The following is a 19,700-nucleotide window of genomic DNA, read 5'->3' on the forward strand; positions in this document are numbered from 1 at the left end:
CTACATGAGGAAGGGGAACAGAGCACCAAAACTGCTGAGTTCCTTTTGCTTTAGGAAGAAAAAAAAAATTCTCCTTTGTCTGACTTTTTCCCATTATTTTGTGTTGGAAAAGAAAAACTGTCCTGTTCGTCCTTGTCCCTTTGCAGTCAGCGATCTTATCCATTCTTCTAGCAAAATAAGGCTACTTGCACCTAATTCAAAGTTCCTTTCTCTAGCCACCTTTTCCGCTTTGCTTCAACATTTTTTGCTGTCATGGAATCTTTCTGTAACCTGATGTCACACAGTCAAACAGTGACACTTCTGTTGCTGGGGAGTGTGTACAAAGCATGGTACAGGGGTTGCTCTGTTTCCTTTTGTAGGACTGCTGACAGTGTCTAGATAGAGCAGCTCCAGGGCCTGGGCCTCTCCAAGTCTCCCTGGAAGCACAAGAAAATTTCACTTAGTAGCATGAAAGAGCTCATAGGGCATTATCATATTCTTAGATATTTGACTGTTTTTTTCATTTTTTTGATGTTAGATCCAATAAGATAATAGAAATGTTTTCGTTGTTGTACGTTTTCTGTCAGGATGAAGACTCTAGAAACCTACTGGGACTACAAGGAAGCTGCATTAAATTATCAAGAAGCCTGGAAAGTGTTGCGTAGCCAAGCCCTGTCAGGTTGGGTCAAGAATGCCAAGGAATACATGCAGTTCACATGAGAATACGTGCAGCCGTGTAAATCCAGCAGTAAGCCCAGGTGCACAGCAGATATCTCTGCAATTCAAAGGCCAGGAAAAGAAGTCCTCCAGTTCCAGTGCTGTAAGGAGGCAGGAGTGAAAAGGAAAGCAGTTTAGAGAAGTTTTTATTTTGGTTAAGTTGAAGCTCACTTTTTATTGAGATGTAGAAAAGGATCATTGCAGACTTAAAGTCCTGAGCAGCATGAAACAGTATGCCTCTGAAAGAAAGGAAGCAGTGATGTGCTGTCCCCTGTTACCTGAAGATTTGATCTATCTGCCATAGCAATGGAAGTAGTGTCAACCGAAACTGAAGCTATGCTATGGAAGAAAAGCTGTCATTGTAAAATTTTAGTGCTGCTTTTTTCTTCCACTCTTCATAATGTTATGGTTGGTTTTGCATTGCTGGGACAACCCTAATATATAGTAAGTAATATTTTTATAACTCTTGGCTCTCCTTGTCTGGTACCTGGAAGAATTTTCTGTGTCCCCCAGGCCCATTGCTTCTAACTGGAAATACTAGTTCTGTTAAAGGTTTTGTTTTGTTTGTTCGTTTTTTTTTCTGGGAGTCCTTCTTATAAGCTTCTATTTAGTAAATATAGCCACAGTAGAAGCAAAAGAGTGCTGGGCAGAAGGCTGTGTCAAATAATATCCCTTATGATATCCTGTGCATCTCTCTTAATTTCAGGACTTTGTTTCTGTGGGTAGGAAAGAAACCTCCTGAATTACTTGGTTCAAACCTGTCAGTCCTGTGTAATTCCAGGCAAACATTTACCTACTTTGCGGTGTTTTAAGCATTATCCATCCCTCTGTCTCCCCATGATACACAGTTAATTAAAAGCAGAGGTGCCTTAGCCTTTTATGTCACTGTTTCCTGGCAAGTATTTATTAATAGCCTGGCAAAAGTGGAGATGCTTTGGGGGGACTGGCAGTCGTCACTGGCAGTCTTTGCCTTTATGCTTTATTACCAAATAACAGCTGCATGGCGAAAGAGTCAACATTGCCAGCTGGAGGGAAGCAGCAGGTAATCCTCCTTAAACTTTCTGTCCCGATTATTGCTTTCTGTGAGCAAGTTCAGGACTATGTAACTGCTATTGAGCACACTCCCCTTTTGTACTTTTCCTGTTGTAAACTACAATTCATAAAATATTTGGACAAGGCAATGACAGAATGAAAGATGTGGATAATACAGAACTTTAGAATTCTTTAGTGATTTGAGATTTCTGTTCTTCGGTGTCTTACTAGAGTTTTGGATTTGAAAAATGGGCACAGCAGTTCTCCAAACAGCCTTCGCAGTCAACCTGCTGAGCTCCACATGGGACTGAACAGGACGTATCACATTACAGTCTGAGAATTTATTACATCAAATCCTTTTACTTCACACTTGGGTTGATTTGTCAAATAACAGTAGTTCTCTCTTGTTGAAGAAACAACGAAGAACTTGAATAGTGTGTATAAGCCTGTCCTCTCAAATCCAGTACTAACATGCGGAAAGACCAGTTGTATTGGTGAGCAGGGAGTTGTTCTATGTGTTTGTGGAGGGCAGGGGATTATGGAGTACAGTGACTTGCATTAATTGTCAGAGGATGAAAAATGGACAGATGCCATTGCAGACGGGCTACAGGGTGAAGTGCCGAAGAGAAATGGTGGTGGTTATTGTAACTCAGTAAATAGCATTCCAAAGGCAGAGTCCTGTAGCGTACCTAAACAGATACCCAGTGGATTTCCAGGCTCCTGCAATTTGCCTTTGTCCTTCCCTGAAATCTTGCAGAAGCTATACTTTACACATACCTAGTTCTCCTTTGTTAATCAGCAAGGCCTGTGGTGAATCTGCTGACCAGACTGGAATGTTCCCATTTCCTATCCAGCTGCAATATTAAAATGGGTTACATAAGGCTAGTTGTTCTGTAGTCCTGGCATCAGACTGGTTTTCAGATAAGCAGTCATATGATGTAAATTCTTTTAACTCTTTCCTAAAATTTGAGCCTGACTTTTAGGAGAGATTGTTCCTGGTCACATATTCCCATGCATTTGTAAAATACTTGTGAACCATAGACTGCTGCTTTCTGCTACTTGTCAGGTTTAAAAGTAGTTTTAGAGGTACTGAACACTGATACTAACCTCATGTTTTGGATGGAGCTGAGGATATATTTAAGCCTAGAGTGAGTCGATGAATGTTTGAAGAGAGAGAAGGAGCTTTTAGCAAAGCAGTGTTTAAAAGGCTGAGGGGCTAAGCCTGCAGGATCTTATACTCAACTGGATGGCATTTCTGGCATTGAAAATAGGTATTTAAATGCTGCATCCGTTTAATTCCAAAATGCCATGAAATGCTGTAGGCAATACTGAGAAACAGTTCTAAAAATCAGAAGGAAAAAAAGCAGAGGAGAGAACACGATCTCTGCTTTTGGAAGAGGTAGCAAAGCAAACTTCCATCGTTGTCAGCAGACCTTTGGAAGAATTGCCTCTGGAAGGCAGCAGCTGATGTGTTCCAAGCTTGTATCACTCCTTCGTGCTGGAATAGCTGGCACACTGAAAAACAGAGATGGGCAAAGTGTAGGGCGTACGGTAGAATGCAGAGACTGCCACAGGAGAGCAGAGATCAGGGGAGGCGAAGTAGGGAGAATGAAGCGCCCACAGTTATGGTTAATGAGGACAATTAAACAAATGGTAATGGGAGCAGCACCAAGATTTCCAGGGCATGTGTAAAATGCTTTACAGAGCATATTTGTGTTACCCAGATAGGGCCTTGACTTTCCCAGACTCATATGGCGACCCATGGTCCCTATTTGCCAGAACAAAGAAACTGTAATCCTTATTTTGAGGGGGGTGTCTTTAACAGCTTCACAGGAGAAATCATCCTGTTTTCAATCACAGTAGGAAGGCAGAGCATGCTGCCTGGTGTCTTTAAGGAAGTCAAAACCAGGGCGTGGAAACAAGTGTTTTTGTCCAAGTGTAGAAGTAAACAATCTGAGCTGGAGGGTGCAGTTCCATGAGACACCATGCCAGCACCCCACGACCTTTCAAAAAGCGAGGGTTTGATCTTTGCAGTGTGTTGGCACTGCTCACTGATCTCAGTACGTTCAGAGTAAATTGAAGACTATTCAAATTACTGTCTTTGTAGAAAAACAAACAGGCGCCCAAAACAAGGTCCAGCTTTTCACTGGGAGTTAAATCAGCTTTGCAATAAGCCCTGTAAGCACTGGAGGAGGAAGAGCCAGGGCTGTGCTGCTGAGGGCAGGAGGAGACTGAGCCAGGCTTCCTTTGCTTGTTACACACTATTATAATAGCTGGTTATGAAACCGCACCTGGAGAAAATGCGTGAGGTGTGAGTATGGAAATAAAGTGTGAGTTACTTCTGGGAAGCTACTGTTGCTAAGGAGAAAAGAAAGGTGGTGGAGTAAAATGTGGAGCCAAATGCAGTTGAAGGGCCTAGGAGTTCTTTCTCTCAAAGCACAACCATCCCAAGTCTGATAGTGTGATTATGAGAGAGTTGCAGCAGTGGTTTACAGGCGGAAGCAAGATAATTTTGAAGGGACGACCACCTAAATTCATCTAGTACTGATTTAGTTATGTCAGAGATGACATTTCAAATTAGCTTAAAGGTAGGTGATGTACAACTGTTCCTATAGGAACAGTGAATATTTCTTCATTTTCTGTTCGGAGTATAAATTGAAATGCCTTGAAATGTCCTGAAGAGTTAATAGAATGTCAAGATTATATGGGATCCAAATGCTTTTAATAATTTTACAAGAGTGACTGTTCTGTCTAAAGGGATGCATTTCATCTGTGCATTTCAAAAGGACACCTCTTGATGTTTTATTGCCATTTTAAGTGCATCTGCAGATGAAAAGTAAAGTTACTGCTGCGAAACATCGATCCTTGCATTATCTGAAGTTACTTGTATACCTGGGCTCTTAAATCTAAACTAGTAATTGCAGAGATGTTAAAGAGAGTAGTTTGGGGGGCGGAGGTTTAGAGGCTTATGAAGGGTATTTCAAAAGTCACCTCAGTCATAACACTGGGAATAAAACTTCTTCCTCTGTATTGTTTAGATATATCTATGTGCTAGCATGTAAGTAGCTTTATCTGGCAGTTTTAAGTTACATTTCTTACTCTCTTTTTAACTGCTAGCAAAAAATGTTACTTGATAACCATAGATAAACTCTGAAGTTTCCGATTAAAGGAAATGGAATATTTTCCAGTAATAACAGGTAATTAAAAAAATCACAGATGAGACCAGTTTTCTTCATTCTGAATCAAAACTTGTTAAGAATAAACATTAATACTAAATACATGGAAAAGGGGTGGGATGGAAGGAATTAATGACAGAACCAATGACAGAATGTTTGCCAGAGCAGTGCTGTACATTGCAGTGCTATTCCGGACAATGAAAGGATTACTGAACTCAGCAGCACGTGCTCGGAGCAGTAAGCACATGCAGCACTTACTGTGATAAGCCTCAATAGCAGAGTAGTGTCAACATTTCACGAGCTCCTACCTTCTCATTTTGGAGTCCTGCCAGTACCTGTGAATAACTGTACAGCCACACATAATTCTAGGCATAAGGTGACTCCATGGGAATTTCAGTTACTATGAATTTGATTTAAGCTTGGGAAATGATAATTTTCCACTGTGACTGGAAATGTTTTAAAAAAACTAAACCCTGCTGCACCATGTAGTGTGAAATTGAAGTAAAACTTTTATTAGGAATCTAAACTGTAATTAGTGTTTCCTTGCTGGCTTACAAAATTCAAAATGATACTACTTTTCCAGCCCCGTGTTATTTAATATTAAAGCATGAATTCCTGCACTGTGCGATTAGGTGCTTTTTCTGCAGCCCACCCCCCTCATCGTTCAGAGCCTCAGGTTTGCCTCTTTGCCTGCAAGCAGAAGTAGCTGTGTAACTATGGCAAACCCGTTTGGAGGGAAGTTGAGACCCTCACAAACAACAACTCTATTTGGTTTTGTGGCAAAGCCTCTTTATGTTTGCTGTGCTGCTTACATGCTGTGGCAATAATGCTCATAAACGAGAGGAACTGGTCTTGAGTTATTTATCTTGCCTGCATCATTTCTAATTCTAGTCGTCCGCCTCAATTAAGTAGAAGCATAGAACAGTTTGAGTTGGAAGAGACCTTTAAAGTCATCTAGTCCAACTGTCCTGCAGTGAACAGAGACTTCTTCAGCTAGATCAGGTTGCTCAAAGCCCTGTCCAGCCTGGCCTTTAATGTTAACAGGGATGGTGCATCTACAACCTCTCTGGGAAACCTGTTCGTGTTTCACCACTCACTGTAAAAAAAAAAAAAAAAAAATTAGTCTAAATCTACACTCGTTTCAGTTTAAAACGATTAGAAAGTCTGTCTCCATCTTTCTCATATGCCTCTTTTAAGTACGGAAGGGCTGCAATAAGGTCTCCCTTCTCCAGCTCATGTCCAGCTTGTCATCCACTGGTGCCCCCAAGTCCTTCTCTGCAGGGCTGCTCTCAAACCAGGCTGTACTGATCCTGGGGTTGCCCCAGCCCAGGTGCAGGACCTTGCACTTGGCCTTGTTCAACCTCATGACATTTGCATGGGCCCACTTCTCAAGCTTGTTTCAGTCCCTCAGGCGTGTCAGCCGCATCTCTCAGCTGTATAGTTAAGCTGTTCTTCCACATACTTGGTTCTGTTATGTCCTTACAATATCTACAAAATGTTTACTTGGAAAAGACACGCATATTCTGGATGTCATCTCCAAGCATGTGGAGGAAAAGGCGGTTATCAGGAGTAGTCAACATGGATTCCCAAGGGCAAAGCATGCTTGACTGATCTGAAAGCTTTCTATGATGGCACGACTGGCTGGGTAGATGAAGAGAGAGAAGTACATACTGCCCGCCTTGACTTCAGCAAGGATTTTGATGCTGTCTCCCCCGACATCCTCACAGGTAAGCTCAGGAAGTGTGAGTTAGGTGAGTGGACAGTGGGATGGATTGGGAACTGGCTGAATGGCAGAGTCAGAGGGTTGTGATCAGCAGTGCAGTCCGGCTGGAGGCCTGCAGCGAGTGGTGTTCCCCAGGGGTCCGTACTGGGTCCAGTACTCTGACGCTTTTGGTTTTGTAACCTTCAGAGACCTCATCCCTTCCTTGTATCGTCATCCACATACTAAAGGCTGAGAAGCTGTACAGTATGTAGTAAACAATATAAGCGGCTGTATAGTGTCTAGTAAATGTGATGTATAACTTTCTGGTCAAAATGAAGGTAAAGAGATGACAGCACTGCCTGTTTGAGACAGCAATTTTTATTGTACTTGTTTGTTAATTGAGAAAGAGGAACATATTAGCTCAATTCAACACAATCAGCATCTTCCTTCTGCTTAGGATAAGCTAGCAAATCCAGTGTTCCAAATACTAATTTAATGATTTTATTTTTCTTATACACCTCAAAACAGAATAAAAGTGTATTCTTCTTTTCGTGTTTCAGTAGCCCAAGTACTTTATTATTTAATCAATGTCATCAAATGTATCCCTAACACCCCCAAAGGAGTGAGGCTCTGGGAATTCATAGCCATGAGAAAAAAAAATGCACAAAACCCAAACTCTTTTTGATAATTTAACAGTCTAATAAAACAAAAACTATCAATATATTAAGAAACAAATCCAGTTACAAATGCATGTATGTAGAAGGAACTTCTGTGGATATCAGAACAGAAAATGATCAGCTATTTACAAGATACACAGCAGGATGGTATAGTAGGCAAGATCCACCATTCAGAAACCAAATGTGTTCTCTCCACTGTAGGCAACATACAAGAATCCATCCTCATCCTTTTCCTTCTCATAAAGTTGTCCCATAGTTAAGCTTGAAGGAGAAAGAAGAAAAAAATAAGAGAGAAACTGTTTGCTTGGATAATGACAACTGCAGATGGTAACAGAACCTCCCATACACAAAGATTAATAAAAGCTAAAACTTTCAAGTCTGTGTGTAAACTGCAATACAAAAATGATTATAAATGAAGAGCAGCTGACTCCTGAGTTAGCAAAATGATCCTGGGCTCTCTGCAGTGTCTAGGTTTTTGTTACTTTTTCACAAATGCATTTGTCAGAATGTTTCCTTGTTTTATTGAAAGTCACTGAATGTATTTCAGGTTCTGGATCATCCATTATTGATGCTGTGACTAATACCAGGATCAACAGTCTGACACCACTTCCCTTAAATGTAGCTGCATTAACGTCTTGCTTCTTGTGTGAGCAACCTCATTTCTCCCTCCACCTGGTGTAGATGTGAAAGTTCACCTGGTCTCAAGTCTATCAAACTTGTGCTTTTTGGACTGTTTCTTGGAGGTCCAGGTTGTTTTGCAGAGTAAAAGCTTTGTTTTCTGCATTGTTAAAAAGTGATGACTTAACATCCTGCTAGTACCAAAATGCGTGGGCAATAGATTACAAGTTATCCAGAAACTAGTGCTTTTTCAACTGATAAGGTTTTGAATGTTTGATAAAATGAAAATTTTCTTAAACTGAAAAGGCATGTGGCCCTTCAAGTCTTAAGTAGTTGCGGTCTTTAGGGAAATGTCTGTATTTTGAAAACAAAGAGTAACCCAATCAATTACTTGGCCAGTACAACTGCTCCAACCATCTGTCTACAGATGAAACAGGCAGTTGACATCAGTCAGTTGCATAAATGACGCCTCCTCAGCTCACCTTTCTCTGACTCCCCGAGACTGAGAAAAGGCAAGTGAACTGAAAGATGCAGACTGAACATGAGTGACAGAGAAAACGTCTTGGCCTTTTACCCGAGAGAGGAGCTGGGAAGAGTTACAGGCAGTACTTAAAATGGAAGAGAATTGGTGAGAAGTAGATAAACTTCTGGATGAGGAGAGAAGGATGTCATTCGTTAGTGGTCTGTGTAATAAACTCTGCCTACAAGAGGAGCAGAGCCATTAACAGATTTTTGCTCACCTGTTGACAAGTTACCATTTTTGCATTAATATTGAAGGTTCAAAGCCCTATTTTTCCAGGAGAGATGTGACAGCTCATCATGAACATGTGAGATGAGACAATGTGCCCTTTTTTTTTTTCTTTTACTGTTCCTTGCAGTTCTACGGCACTCTTAAGATGATGACATATAGGCATTCCTAGTACTCTTAGAAAAAAGCAAGCAGAAAAAGATGGCTCTCACAGGTCCCTATTGTGTATCACGAAGTAAATAAAAATATTTCTAATTAGTCTGGACAGCTTACCTGGAGAGACTATTACTGCTACACAGGTAAGGATTAAAAAGAATAGTATTGCATCTAAACTGCATAACATCTTGATGTGCTATTTCCTCAAATACTATTGAAGTATATCATATAGAAAGCAGCTGTAGTAGCTGCTTCTGCTGTACATTATTCTGTATGTAACAGACAACAGTGAAACTTATTCCTATATAAAAGCAATGTGAAGAACCTTTGTATAGTCATTTTGTGTTTTGTGTTTATAGAATAATTTTTAAAATAAGTAACAGCAACTACTCCGTAACATCATAATTTCTTTGTGAACTGACAAATATTTTTTCAGAATAATTTACGCTGTTTGCTTTTGACTATTTAACATGGAACTTTTTTTCTACCTTGAAAATGATTATTTTTTTGCCATTCATGATGTAAATGTTCTTGCAGTCAACCAAAGAGATCATAACTCCAAAGCTAACTCTCTTGCCATGGAAGTAAATCAGGATATATTTTGCAGTCACCTTTCATTTCAGCCTAGCTCAACAAATAAGACATTTGTCAAACACATGAGAAAAGAACTTACCATGGTGAGACTAAGATGTAACCAAACACCTCCAAGCACCTCACTAAATAAGCCTCAAAGAGCGGAGTTACTGTCCCTCTGATACGCACAGGCTTGCTGAAATGATTCTGAATAACAAGGGATTATCCCCTCACCTGGACTGTGGGACAGTCTTGTCTACAAAGAGGAATATTGCTTTCTCAGAAGGCAGCTGAATCCTCTTCCTGATGATCCACATGAACTGGGCCACGGTGATGTCAGATGGAACCAAGTACTTCCTCTTGTCAATATCAACAATCTGAGATCCTGAGACCTTCTCCACTATGACCTGTAAAGTGCAGATGTGAAGGTCAGGTTTTTGAATCCTGACCCCAGGATTCAAGGTTCGGCCTCACCAGCGCCGCGTACAGTGGCACAATCACTTCTCTAGTCCTGCTGGCCACACTGTTCCTGATACAAGCCAGGATGCTCTTGGCCTTTTTGGCCACCTGGGCACACGCTGGCTCATGTTCAGTCACTGTCACCAACACCCCCAGGTCCTTTTCCCCCAGGCACTTTCCAGCCGCTCTTCCCCGAGCCTGGAGTGTTCATGGGGTTGTGACCCAAGTGCAGGACCTGGCACTTGGCCTTGTTGAACCTCAGACAACTGGCCTCAGCCCAATGATCCAGCCAGTCCAGATCCCTCTGTATGGCCTTCCCACCCTCCAGCAGATCAACACTCCCACCCAGTTTGGTGTCATCTGCAAACTAAGGGTCCGCTCAATCCCCTCATCCAGATCATTGATAAAGAGATTAAACAGAACTGGCCCCAATACTGAGCCCTGGGGAACACCACTTGTGACTGGCCGCCAACTGGATTTGTCTCCATTCACCACAACTCTTTGGGCCTGCCCCTCAAGCCAGTTCTTTATCCATCACAGATACACCCATCCAGGCCATGAGCTGCAGCTTCTCCAGGAGAATGCCATGGGATACCGTGTCAAAGACTTTACTGAAGTCTAAGTACACGATATGCACAGCCTTTCCCTCATCTACTAGTTGGGTCACCTTGTCATAGAAGGCGATCGAGTTGGTCAAACAGGACCTGCCATTCATAAACCCATGCTGACTGGGCCTGATCACATGGTTCTCTTGTATGCGCTGTGTGATGTTACTCAAGATGATCTGCTCCATGACCTTCCCCTACACCAAGGTTAGACTGACAGGTCTGTAGTTCCCTGGATCCTCCTTCCAGCCCTTCTTGTTGATGTGCGTCATGTTTGCCAACTTTCAGTCAACTATGACCTCCCCAGTTAGCCAAGATTGCTGATAGATTGCTGGGATATAATTGCCATTAGAAGAAAGCAGGACACTGACAACCATAAACATGCCTAGAAAGTGTTTAGATAGTCAGGCACTCTTGTCAATATGCACTGGGGCAGAAGGAGGAATGTTGGATTAGTTAGATGTGTTTGGGCCTCTTCAAAACACCTAAGGCTACAGAAGAGAAGCTGAATTTACTTAGTAGGATCTGATCAAAGAACGGAGGGCAGGATGGAAAACAGCTTATTCACTTTTGCTCTAAGTACTTGGATGAAGCTGGCGCGGTTACTCACCGGGACACGATCAGGGTATTTGGCTCGGATTTTTGCCGACTCGACACATCTGTGCTCTGTGAACAAAACTCGTAATTAGTCGCTGCACAGTAATAGTATCGCCAGCGTCCCAGGCAGAGAGGGCAGTGCCCGCAGGGATCGCGACCGCCTCTCACCGCGCCAGGGGTCTCCGGCCGTTCGGCGAGGCCCTCCCGGGCACCGCGCCACCCTTCGGCCGGGGCCGCGGCCGGCTGTCCGCCCGGACACAGACGAGCGGCTCGGCGAGGCCCCGGGGCAGCGGGGAGGGCAGCGCCCGGCCCGGGCCCACCCTTACCCAGCGCATGGTCCTCCTTGAACATCCACTTCATGGTGCGGGCGGGCGGGAAGCGGAGCCGGCGGCGGCGGGGCCCGGGGGCGCGCGGGGGCTCGTGCCGGGCCTGTCGCTGTCACGGTCCCTGTCACAACAACAACAGCCGCGGCTCGGCAGGCGGGACTTCCGGCTCGTCAGTTCCCTAGCAACCGCCCGAAAGACAGCGGGGCGGGGCTGGAGCATCCGGGCACTCGGTCCCCTGGCGGGTGCGAGGCCACGCGTCGGCCCCGCCCGGGGCGTTCCACGTTGCACCCTGGGCTGCGCCGCCGCGGCGGGGGCCTCTTCTCCGTCCCGCTGCCGTTCTCGGGCGCTGTCCCGCCTCACCGCAGCCGTCGGTCCCGGAATGCAGCGGTACATTCTCATTGGCTGGCGCTCCCGTTCCCCTCCGGCGCCTCGACGTGCTGATAGGCGCGGCGTCCCGTCAGTCTGGCGCCGCGCCGTTGCCGCGGTGAGGGCGGCTGGCGATGGCGGGCGCGGAGCTGTTCTCGCATCCCGCGCTCCGCACGCGCTACCGGGCTGGGCTCTGCTCCGCCGCGGCGCTGGCGCTGCTGCTCATCGCGGTGCTCACGTACGTGCCGCCGCTGCTGCTGGCCTACCGGAGCCACGGTGAGCGCCACCGGCCCCGCGCGGCGCGGCCCGGCCCGGCGCGGTCCTGAGGCTTCGCGCTGTGTCTGCCCGCAGGTTTCTGGCTGAAGCAGAGCGCGTACCGGGAGCAGCCCGCGGTGCGGTTCCGGTACGAGGTGCTCTTCGTGGCCACCCTCGGCCCGGGCCCGGGCAGCGTCTTGGCGTGGAGCACCTTCCCAGCGTTCAACAGGCTCCAGCAGGACCGGCTGCGGGTCCCGCTGCTGTCGGTACGGCTGCCCGAGGCGGCGCGGCGGCGGCGAGACGGCGGGTGGGGGGGCCGGGGGCATGGGGCCGGAGGATGGGGCCGGCAGGGCCTGCGAGCAGGCGGCCTGTCCTGCACTGCTGCCTCGCCTCGTGTCACAGCAACGTTTCCTTGGGACGAGTGATTTTTAACCAGTGCAGTTTTACCCCCACTCAGTGTTACAGAATCATTTAGACTGGAAGACACCGACAAGATCGAGTCAAGCCATTAACCTCACACTACCAAGTCTGCCGCTAAACTGTGTCTCTAAGCACCACTGGTGGTTTGCATGAGCACATCAGTTTACTTTCCTCAAACTAGTTGTCGTCCTGTCCCCCCCGCCATATGGCTCATCATATCTGAATTTTGCAGGGGTTTGTCAGTATCCCCTGGTTTTGAAAGCAGGTGTGTGCGTTCTAAAGCACATAGCCTCTGCGCTGCAGCCCTTGCTCCTTCCAAGATTTCACAGTGGCAGTTATTTTTCTGCATTACCTCTGTTACGAATCCTGTTAATGCTCACAAATAGCTGAAGTACTGGGCGTTTGTGGCATGAAGCGTAGGAAGCCTTGGCTCACAACCACCAACTGGCATACAGAGGCCATTAAGAGGCAGGCTGCAATAGCAAGAGGCAAAAGCCTGACCATCAATCATACATTTGCACAGGATATGGCAGAAGATCCAGCACTAAGGCATGTTTTGTAGCATGCAGGGGAGGTGGTTGGAAGGGCATAGAGCAAAAGAGACCTTGAAGCATCTGATGAGTTTTCCCTCCCTGGGGGGCATATGGGGCATTGTATAACAGACAAAGTTGCAGTCTTCTTGCTTGTGTCTAGTCCTGTGTCTATAAAGTCAAGCAGCTTTTTATTGCTTTCCTGACTATGCAGTTTGTTTGCTTCATTAGTATGTACATACTGCGGTTGTGGATATCCCCTTGGGTTTTACCTCTTTTGTTTTTCTAACAGAAGTTCACATCTTTAAAAAAAATCTTATTCTTTTAGACTAGAGAAGAAGACAAAAATCAAGATGGCAAAATGGATCAGTTGCATTTTAAATTGGAACTTCCACTACAACCTACAGAGCATGTAGTTGGTGTTCAGCTGATTCTACTCTTTTCCTACCAGCTTTATGTGAGCATTTTTAGTTTTGTTTGTTGTGACATATAGACCCACTGTAATATTCCAGTAGTGGTTATGCAAAGGATCGAAGAACCTTTCCACATTTGAAATTCCTATCTAAAATATTTATTTTACTAACAAATATTTAATTTTCTCCTTTTCTGCTGGGTCATTCCTAGTCTAGCTCTGTTGCATATTTTGGTATGTTAGGGGTTTTTTTTTTGAAGCTGTGTATTCCCGTGGGCTATAGAGCAGCATGGAGAGGACAGAAATCCACAACAGTGGATGTCAGTGTGAGTGGCATCAGTAAATAACTGAGAGTCTTGTAGAAGGCAGAAAGATGTGCATCGTTAAATACTGCTGTGTCTTGACATAACCAGATAGTTCTCTGAGGTGGAGGGACAGGCTGTTTCAACAACCTAAAACTCCATAGATTTTGCTTACTTAACTCTTGAAACAATGGTAATCATAAGTTGGGATCTTCTGTATGTTGTAACTGGGAGGGGGAAGAAAGTGTTATAGGGAGAAAAGAAAATTAAATTCTGCTGCCATTGTATCTCAGGTGGCAGTGCAATTAATACCTGAAGCAGTGAGTAAAACACTAGAGCCCACACATGCATCTGAAAGGAGCAGTAGCATAGAGCTGTGTTGGATGCAGCCACACAGAGAAGTTTTACTAGGGAGGTGAAGCTTAATTTATCCAAGAGAGTCTTGCTGATTGCAGATGGACAAGCATAGCAAGTATAACTGTGTGGTGTAGAAAACATTCTTAAACTTATGAAACCCAGAGTAAATACATGGCAGTCCTAAATTTGTGCTGAAGTATTAGGTCAGTGATTAATATCACAGAGTTGCAGTATTTGTAACACCTTTGTTTTACATAAATGTGAAAATTTTTCATTTAGGTGGAGTGCTTGATAAGGGCTAAGGAACTTCCTTGTTTGATCCTTGTTACAGAGCAGGAGTCCTTAGCTGGCTTTGCCTGCTGTTCTAAAGTGTGTCTCCAATGAACGCGTTTGGTCATCTTGCTGCTTTTCACGTGTCATGGCAAGTCAGTTCTTTCTGTCATTAGCCACAGGCTGTTGGACTTCACTGAATTTCCTGTGGAACTTTGTTTGGTTTATAAAGTTAGTTAACTAACAACTAAGGTAGTTCACTTTTTAAAAAAAAATAATTTGCATTTCTTATTTGGTGTTCCCTTGTTTAGACTAATGTGAAAATATGAAACTCATGAGTCAGAAAAAAAAAAAATCCATGCAGAAAATCTGTAGATACAAAGAGGTAGAAAAATTTGTTGTGTTCCCCCCTCCTTAAGTTATTTTTTCTTGTGTTCACCATTTCAGAGAATGTCAACATTTGTGATGCAGAGCATGGCTTTTCTTCAGTTTTTTTCTCCAGTGCCAGGGTCTCAGCTCTTTATGAATGGAGACCTGAAATTGAACCAGAGGCAATTACTTCACCATTGTGGACTGGATACCAGATACAATGTGAGGAAATTTTTTTTCTTTCCCATCAATTTCCCCTTCTCATTGTCCTCCTAGTACCATAGGTGACACCATAATTATTTGTACTTACGCACAGAGTGGACTGTAGAACTTTGGAACTGGTATTTTCTTGTTAGGCTCAAAGGTGGAAGAGGTTATTCTGCCAAGATGGTCAGTCTGATGTTTATGTGCATTCCTTCAAGGGCATGGTTACTTTGCATGGGAAACTCAGCAGAATTACTTTCTTGAAGAGTGGACAAGTAACTCAAGTATCTCCTTGTTCTAATAGGTGTCTGTGGTCAATGGCACAAGTCCTTTTGCGAGTGACTATGATCTAACAAACATAATTGCAGCATATTGGGATAGAAATGGTAAGCCTGAACGTGTAGCTGTGAATCACAGGACAGCAGTAGTTAGCGTATCGGCAGCTGTTCTGTGAGGATTTGAGTTCTGTATGAACACTGAAAAGCCCTTTAACCTGGATGTTTCCTTTCCCCATTTTAGTGACAACAGTCTTTTCAGATCCCAACCCTGTGTGGATGACTGGAAGAGCAACAGATGCACCATTTATCATTAACGCCACTATTCGTTACCCAGTGGAAGTTATCTTATATCCTTTGAAAACTGCATAAACTGTGACATAACTGGGTTGCATTATTTGGCCCTTAACAGTTTTCGTTTGGCCGGTATGTGTTCTTCTAGACTTGCTGCTAAACTTTTCCTTTGTTAGCTAAACAAATGCTATAGGTCTATTTGCCCGTTCCTCCAGTCAGTTCTACTCGCATGACCACTTTTTGTCTTTCTCTAGTGGGAGTCTGTGTTGCTTCTCAGCTGTACTAAACTGGCCTTTGAGACAGTTTCTTAGTGATTCACAGTGAATATCTTTACTAAGTCTTGCTTTGCCTGCTGTCCCAGTCTGTCGTAGATGCCACTAGCAATGTGTGATAACATATTCTATGACCTAAAGCAAATCATTAGAAATCTGTATGCAAGGTAAGGTCACCAAATAATAATCCCCACAGTGGATGTGGCAAATCTATTACAAGCGCAGACAGACATGAAGTTTTTGTTTTCTACAAAATAATTCTTTGTTGTGTTCTTTACTCATTTTCTCAGGCAAGAACAAGCCTGTGTTTAAAACAATCTCTGTGGAGCACATTTCTTACAAAATTTGTTTACTGGCCTGAGTATTACCAATAACTACTTCCTGGTGAGTCGGGGCAAAATAGGCACTCTCCACGTAGCTGGTTGAAATGTATTCTAGGACAGACATTATCTGCAGCCTCTGTTATATGCTACAGTGAAAGGCTTTCAGGGGTTTCTGTGGCTCAAAGGCTTTGTATTTGCTACACAAACTGATATCTTAATGAGTTTTGTGCCTTTCCACCTCCAAGTTTCTTTGCTTCGTTATTGCAGTGATAGTATCAGAAGCTTCTTTGTTAACACACCTTGACTTTCTTTAAATATCAGCCAGGATTTTGGGAAATGATTAAATTTGCCTGGATCCAGTATGTCAGCATTCTCCTTGTCTTTCTTTGGGTGTTTGGTAGGATTAAAATGTTTGTATTCCAGAACCAGGTGTTGACTACAACTCCAATATCGCCAGTTCTGCCGATGTCTCCGGTACTGTCCTACAAACAGCACCAGTCCTGAGGAGATGCCTGAGAACACTTTAAAATAAATGCAGTTCAAAACCAGATACCTGCTTTTATTCTGTAAACACTTTTTACTTCAGAAGAACAGAACTTTGTAAGTATATTCCAAGTATGTTCCGTACATGCTTCCTTTTTAAAATACATGTTCATTCATCTATTTTTTCTGGGAACACTGCTTTGGGACTGAAAATTTTAATGTTTTTGACAGTTTTAAAGAACCACCTAGGTTTTTTTTTTTTTCTGCAACTGAAACACGCTTCAAAAAACAGTAGAAAGCAATAAGGCTGCTTTTTGCATTATCTTAGTTTTGCTAAACATTGAAGACCGGAAATAATATGCTAACAGTAATGATGTAAGCCATTTTTACTGTATTGTAAATTATTTCACTGCTGAGCTAGAGTTCTGTCAAGAGCTTTTTGTTTATGCATTTATGGGCATTATGAAAGGAAAAAAAAAGGCAATGTGAAAAAATGTGTGGATAAGTTAGTGTCAGAGCCACACTTCTGTGACTATTCATGCTCATTGATTCAGTTATTAAATAGGATGATGGATAAATTCAAGGTTGGTGTGAGAAACTGGGTTGTGGGTGATACTGTCTGCAAGGTTTGCACAATCATTTGCTACTGTAGCACGAGACCATTGACTGTGAGTTTGGAATAGTAAAACAGGGAAGCCTAGTATTTGTTTAGAGAAAATGAACAAAAACAACTACCAGAGAAGCTTCAGAGGTCCAAAGCAAGTGAATAATTACTTTTGGAATTTAAATGATAATTTAGAACAGATAAAAATTAAGTCAATTATACCCACCTGGTGAGCACTGAAAGGCTATGTCCCTTAATCTTGATGGGGGGTGGTGGCAGGGAAGATTATTTAATTTTATTTTCTCTTTCTGGGTTTACTTTTAATGCCTGATAAGCTTAAAAGGGAAAACAACTAAGTTTCAGTTGTTTTAAGTTTTGTCGTTAAGATTTCATTCTAACAAAGCAGCGTTACGGCAGGAGAGTCTAAAACAGTTCTAGATGCTAGTTAACAAAATTCTGAGTGTCTTAGTTCTCTTGAACTGTTAGGACATGGTGCAGCTATGAAATGTGAAAAAGCAACTTGTACAGAAGTACCCCATCTTTTGTCCATTGTCCTCTAGAATTCAACATTCTGGCAGTTTGGAGGTCTGCCTATTCCTTTTTCTTTTCTCCTTCTCAAAATGGCCAGCTTCATATTGAACTTCTGTTTAAGCTTATTTTAAACTTTGTAGTCTTGCAGCTTGGATTTCTCCTAATTTATATGTGCTGGGTGGACTCCAGCCTATTCTTGAGTGAAAGTGAAACACTAATGTGGGGAGCCATGTCTTGGTTAGTCAACACATTCTTGTGCTTGTGAAACTTATTTACTTACATGTGAGTTGTAAATTATTGCAAGGAGCATTTGCTGTATACACATACATATATTTTTGTTGTTGTTTCAAGTCTCAAGTTTGTTCTTTGATCTCCAAAGTCTGTACCTGGCAGCCTAGGATTGTATCAGGGTGCACAGAGTCAAAACAACTGTCTACTGCTTTTTAGTGTTTCTAGGCACTACACAGGGTGAATGAAGGGGCTGTGAGCTTGTTTCCCCACTATCTCAAGCTGATGTAGAGCTGGTCTGTTGTAGTCCCAGCTCTTCTCCCTTGCAGTGCTTATAGTGCTTGTGTGACTGTGTGAGTTACTTCAGGGAGTTCACTATGGTGAAGATAATCTTTACCAAATATACTGACTTTTCCAGACAAGTCAGTTTCCTGAATTAATTTGGTGTGTGTCTGCACAAGCATTAGGGTGGGCATAAGAGAGAGAACTCTCTGGGCAGACCACAGAAGCCTATTTTAAGGGTTTGAGCTATTGTACTCACACAAAAAATGGAACGCCTAACAGACCTGCAAGCTGAACAGAAGGCTGTTTAAGGTAGCAACTGGAACATGAAAGAAAATAATGCCAGAAAACAACAATAATACTGGGAGACTCCATTATCTCTATCTCACTTTTCTTTCCTGTTGTATCCTTCCACATTGTTAAAACAAATGACACTGTTCAGAGCAGCAGTTCAGTGAATGCATGTGAGAAAAGAAATGATGAAAGGGTCAGAAAATGCAGAGGAAAATATCCCTATGTTTAACTTTCCTTTAGAATGAAAAAGCTGGAAAAAATCCTCAGCAGTAATTTAAGAGAACTATTCAAGTTAAAAGGTGGAAATCAAAAAGTTAATTGCCTCCATTTCTTTTGAAAGACGTGTATTTCGCAACTGGGATGAGTGCAGTGTTAAAAAAAGCAGTAAAGGCAGATATTATTACAGCAGGGAAAAAACCCTGTTTGTGATACCTCTGCTGTGGTTAACTTACTGGATCACTTTTATATTGACCATGGCTCTTGGTTCATAGTTCTGACTCCTTTTTCAAGCTTGGAGAGGCATGCTACTTCTGTAAATAACCAAGCAATTAAAAAAAAAAAAGGTAAGATTTTACGGCTGGAGCAATAAACTGGAGTACAAGGAAAAAAATACCCAAGAATCCACTGTAACTAGCATTAAAGGCTCTCTATAAGGACTTTTCCTTCAGCAGCAGAAAATGATGTAAAAATACCACTGCAGTCCACTGTGCTGCTACTACACACATCTGTGTACAGATACACCAGAGAGCGACCTAAATGCTGTTCATTGAGGAAGGACGGAGGCAAGTTAACCTGATTTCTCTAAGTGGCTCTGTAAGAGGAAGAAATTACGTAGCTGTTTGAAAGTCCTGTGCCGAAATAAAAGCGGGGGTGCGGACGCCTAAGAGCCATGCTTCAGGCGTTTTTAGGGGTGATGCTCGGGTGAAAGGAACCACCTCAGTGCTTATTTCTGAACTAGCGCAGCAGCTTGCGGGGGGTGGGCAGGACCTTTCGGTTCTCCTCGCCCGACGCGGACAGGATGCGGGGGGGCCGGGCCGGGGGGCCGGCCGGAGGGCGGCGGCGGCTGGCGGTCGTGCCAGGCGGGACCGGGGGGCTGAGGAGGCGCCGCGGAGCGGCCTTGGCCACGGGCCGGACGGCGCAGCCCGCTGGGAGAGGCAGCGGCCCGGCGGCGCTGCACCGGGACAGCCCCGGTGAGGCCGCCGCGGGCGGGGCGGCCTCTGCCGAGCTGCGGCTTTGCCCGGGGATGCTCCGGCTGCGGGGCGGA

General features: G+C 43.7%; 3 protein-coding genes across 5 annotated transcripts in view; 2 read left to right on the top strand and 1 right to left on the bottom strand.

Moving 5' to 3' along the window:
* The window catches only part of ADAT1 (adenosine deaminase tRNA specific 1), a 27,443-nt gene extending 19,984 nt beyond the window's left edge, over positions 1-7,459 (top strand). For 2 of the 3 annotated variants that reach the window (XM_065640846.1, XM_065640848.1), the window contains one exon: positions 567-7,459. In XM_065640846.1, the coding sequence (XP_065496918.1) occupies positions 567-699 (133 nt within the window). In that variant the 3' untranslated portion in view covers positions 700-7,459. The remainder of the gene's footprint in view (positions 1-566) is intronic. The other variant, XM_065640847.1, reaches the window with a different exon arrangement.
* Positions 6,969-11,540, bottom strand: GABARAPL2 (GABA type A receptor associated protein like 2). The gene is made up of 4 exons (XM_065640852.1): positions 11,366-11,540; positions 11,053-11,108; positions 9,613-9,785; positions 6,969-7,544 (listed from the first exon to the last, which is right to left on the bottom strand). The coding sequence occupies exons 1-4, from the start codon at positions 11,397-11,399 to the stop codon at positions 7,454-7,456; spliced, it is 354 nt and encodes a 117-aa protein (XP_065496924.1). The 5' UTR covers positions 11,400-11,540; the 3' UTR covers positions 6,969-7,453.
* A 125-nt stretch (positions 11,541-11,665) lies between these two features.
* On the top strand, positions 11,666-16,564 carry TMEM231 (transmembrane protein 231). Its single transcript, XM_065640851.1, has 7 exons — positions 11,666-12,007; positions 12,083-12,252; positions 13,265-13,393; positions 14,725-14,868; positions 15,155-15,236; positions 15,370-15,475; positions 16,329-16,564. The coding sequence occupies exons 1-7, from the start codon at positions 11,866-11,868 to the stop codon at positions 16,516-16,518; spliced, it is 963 nt and encodes a 320-aa protein (XP_065496923.1). The 5' UTR covers positions 11,666-11,865; the 3' UTR covers positions 16,519-16,564.
* The last annotated feature ends 3,136 nt before the right edge of the window (positions 16,565-19,700 follow it).

This window comes from Caloenas nicobarica, chromosome 9, assembly GCF_036013445.1.
Source record: "Caloenas nicobarica isolate bCalNic1 chromosome 9, bCalNic1.hap1, whole genome shotgun sequence".
Classification (NCBI taxonomy): domain Eukaryota; kingdom Metazoa; phylum Chordata; class Aves; order Columbiformes; family Columbidae; genus Caloenas; species Caloenas nicobarica.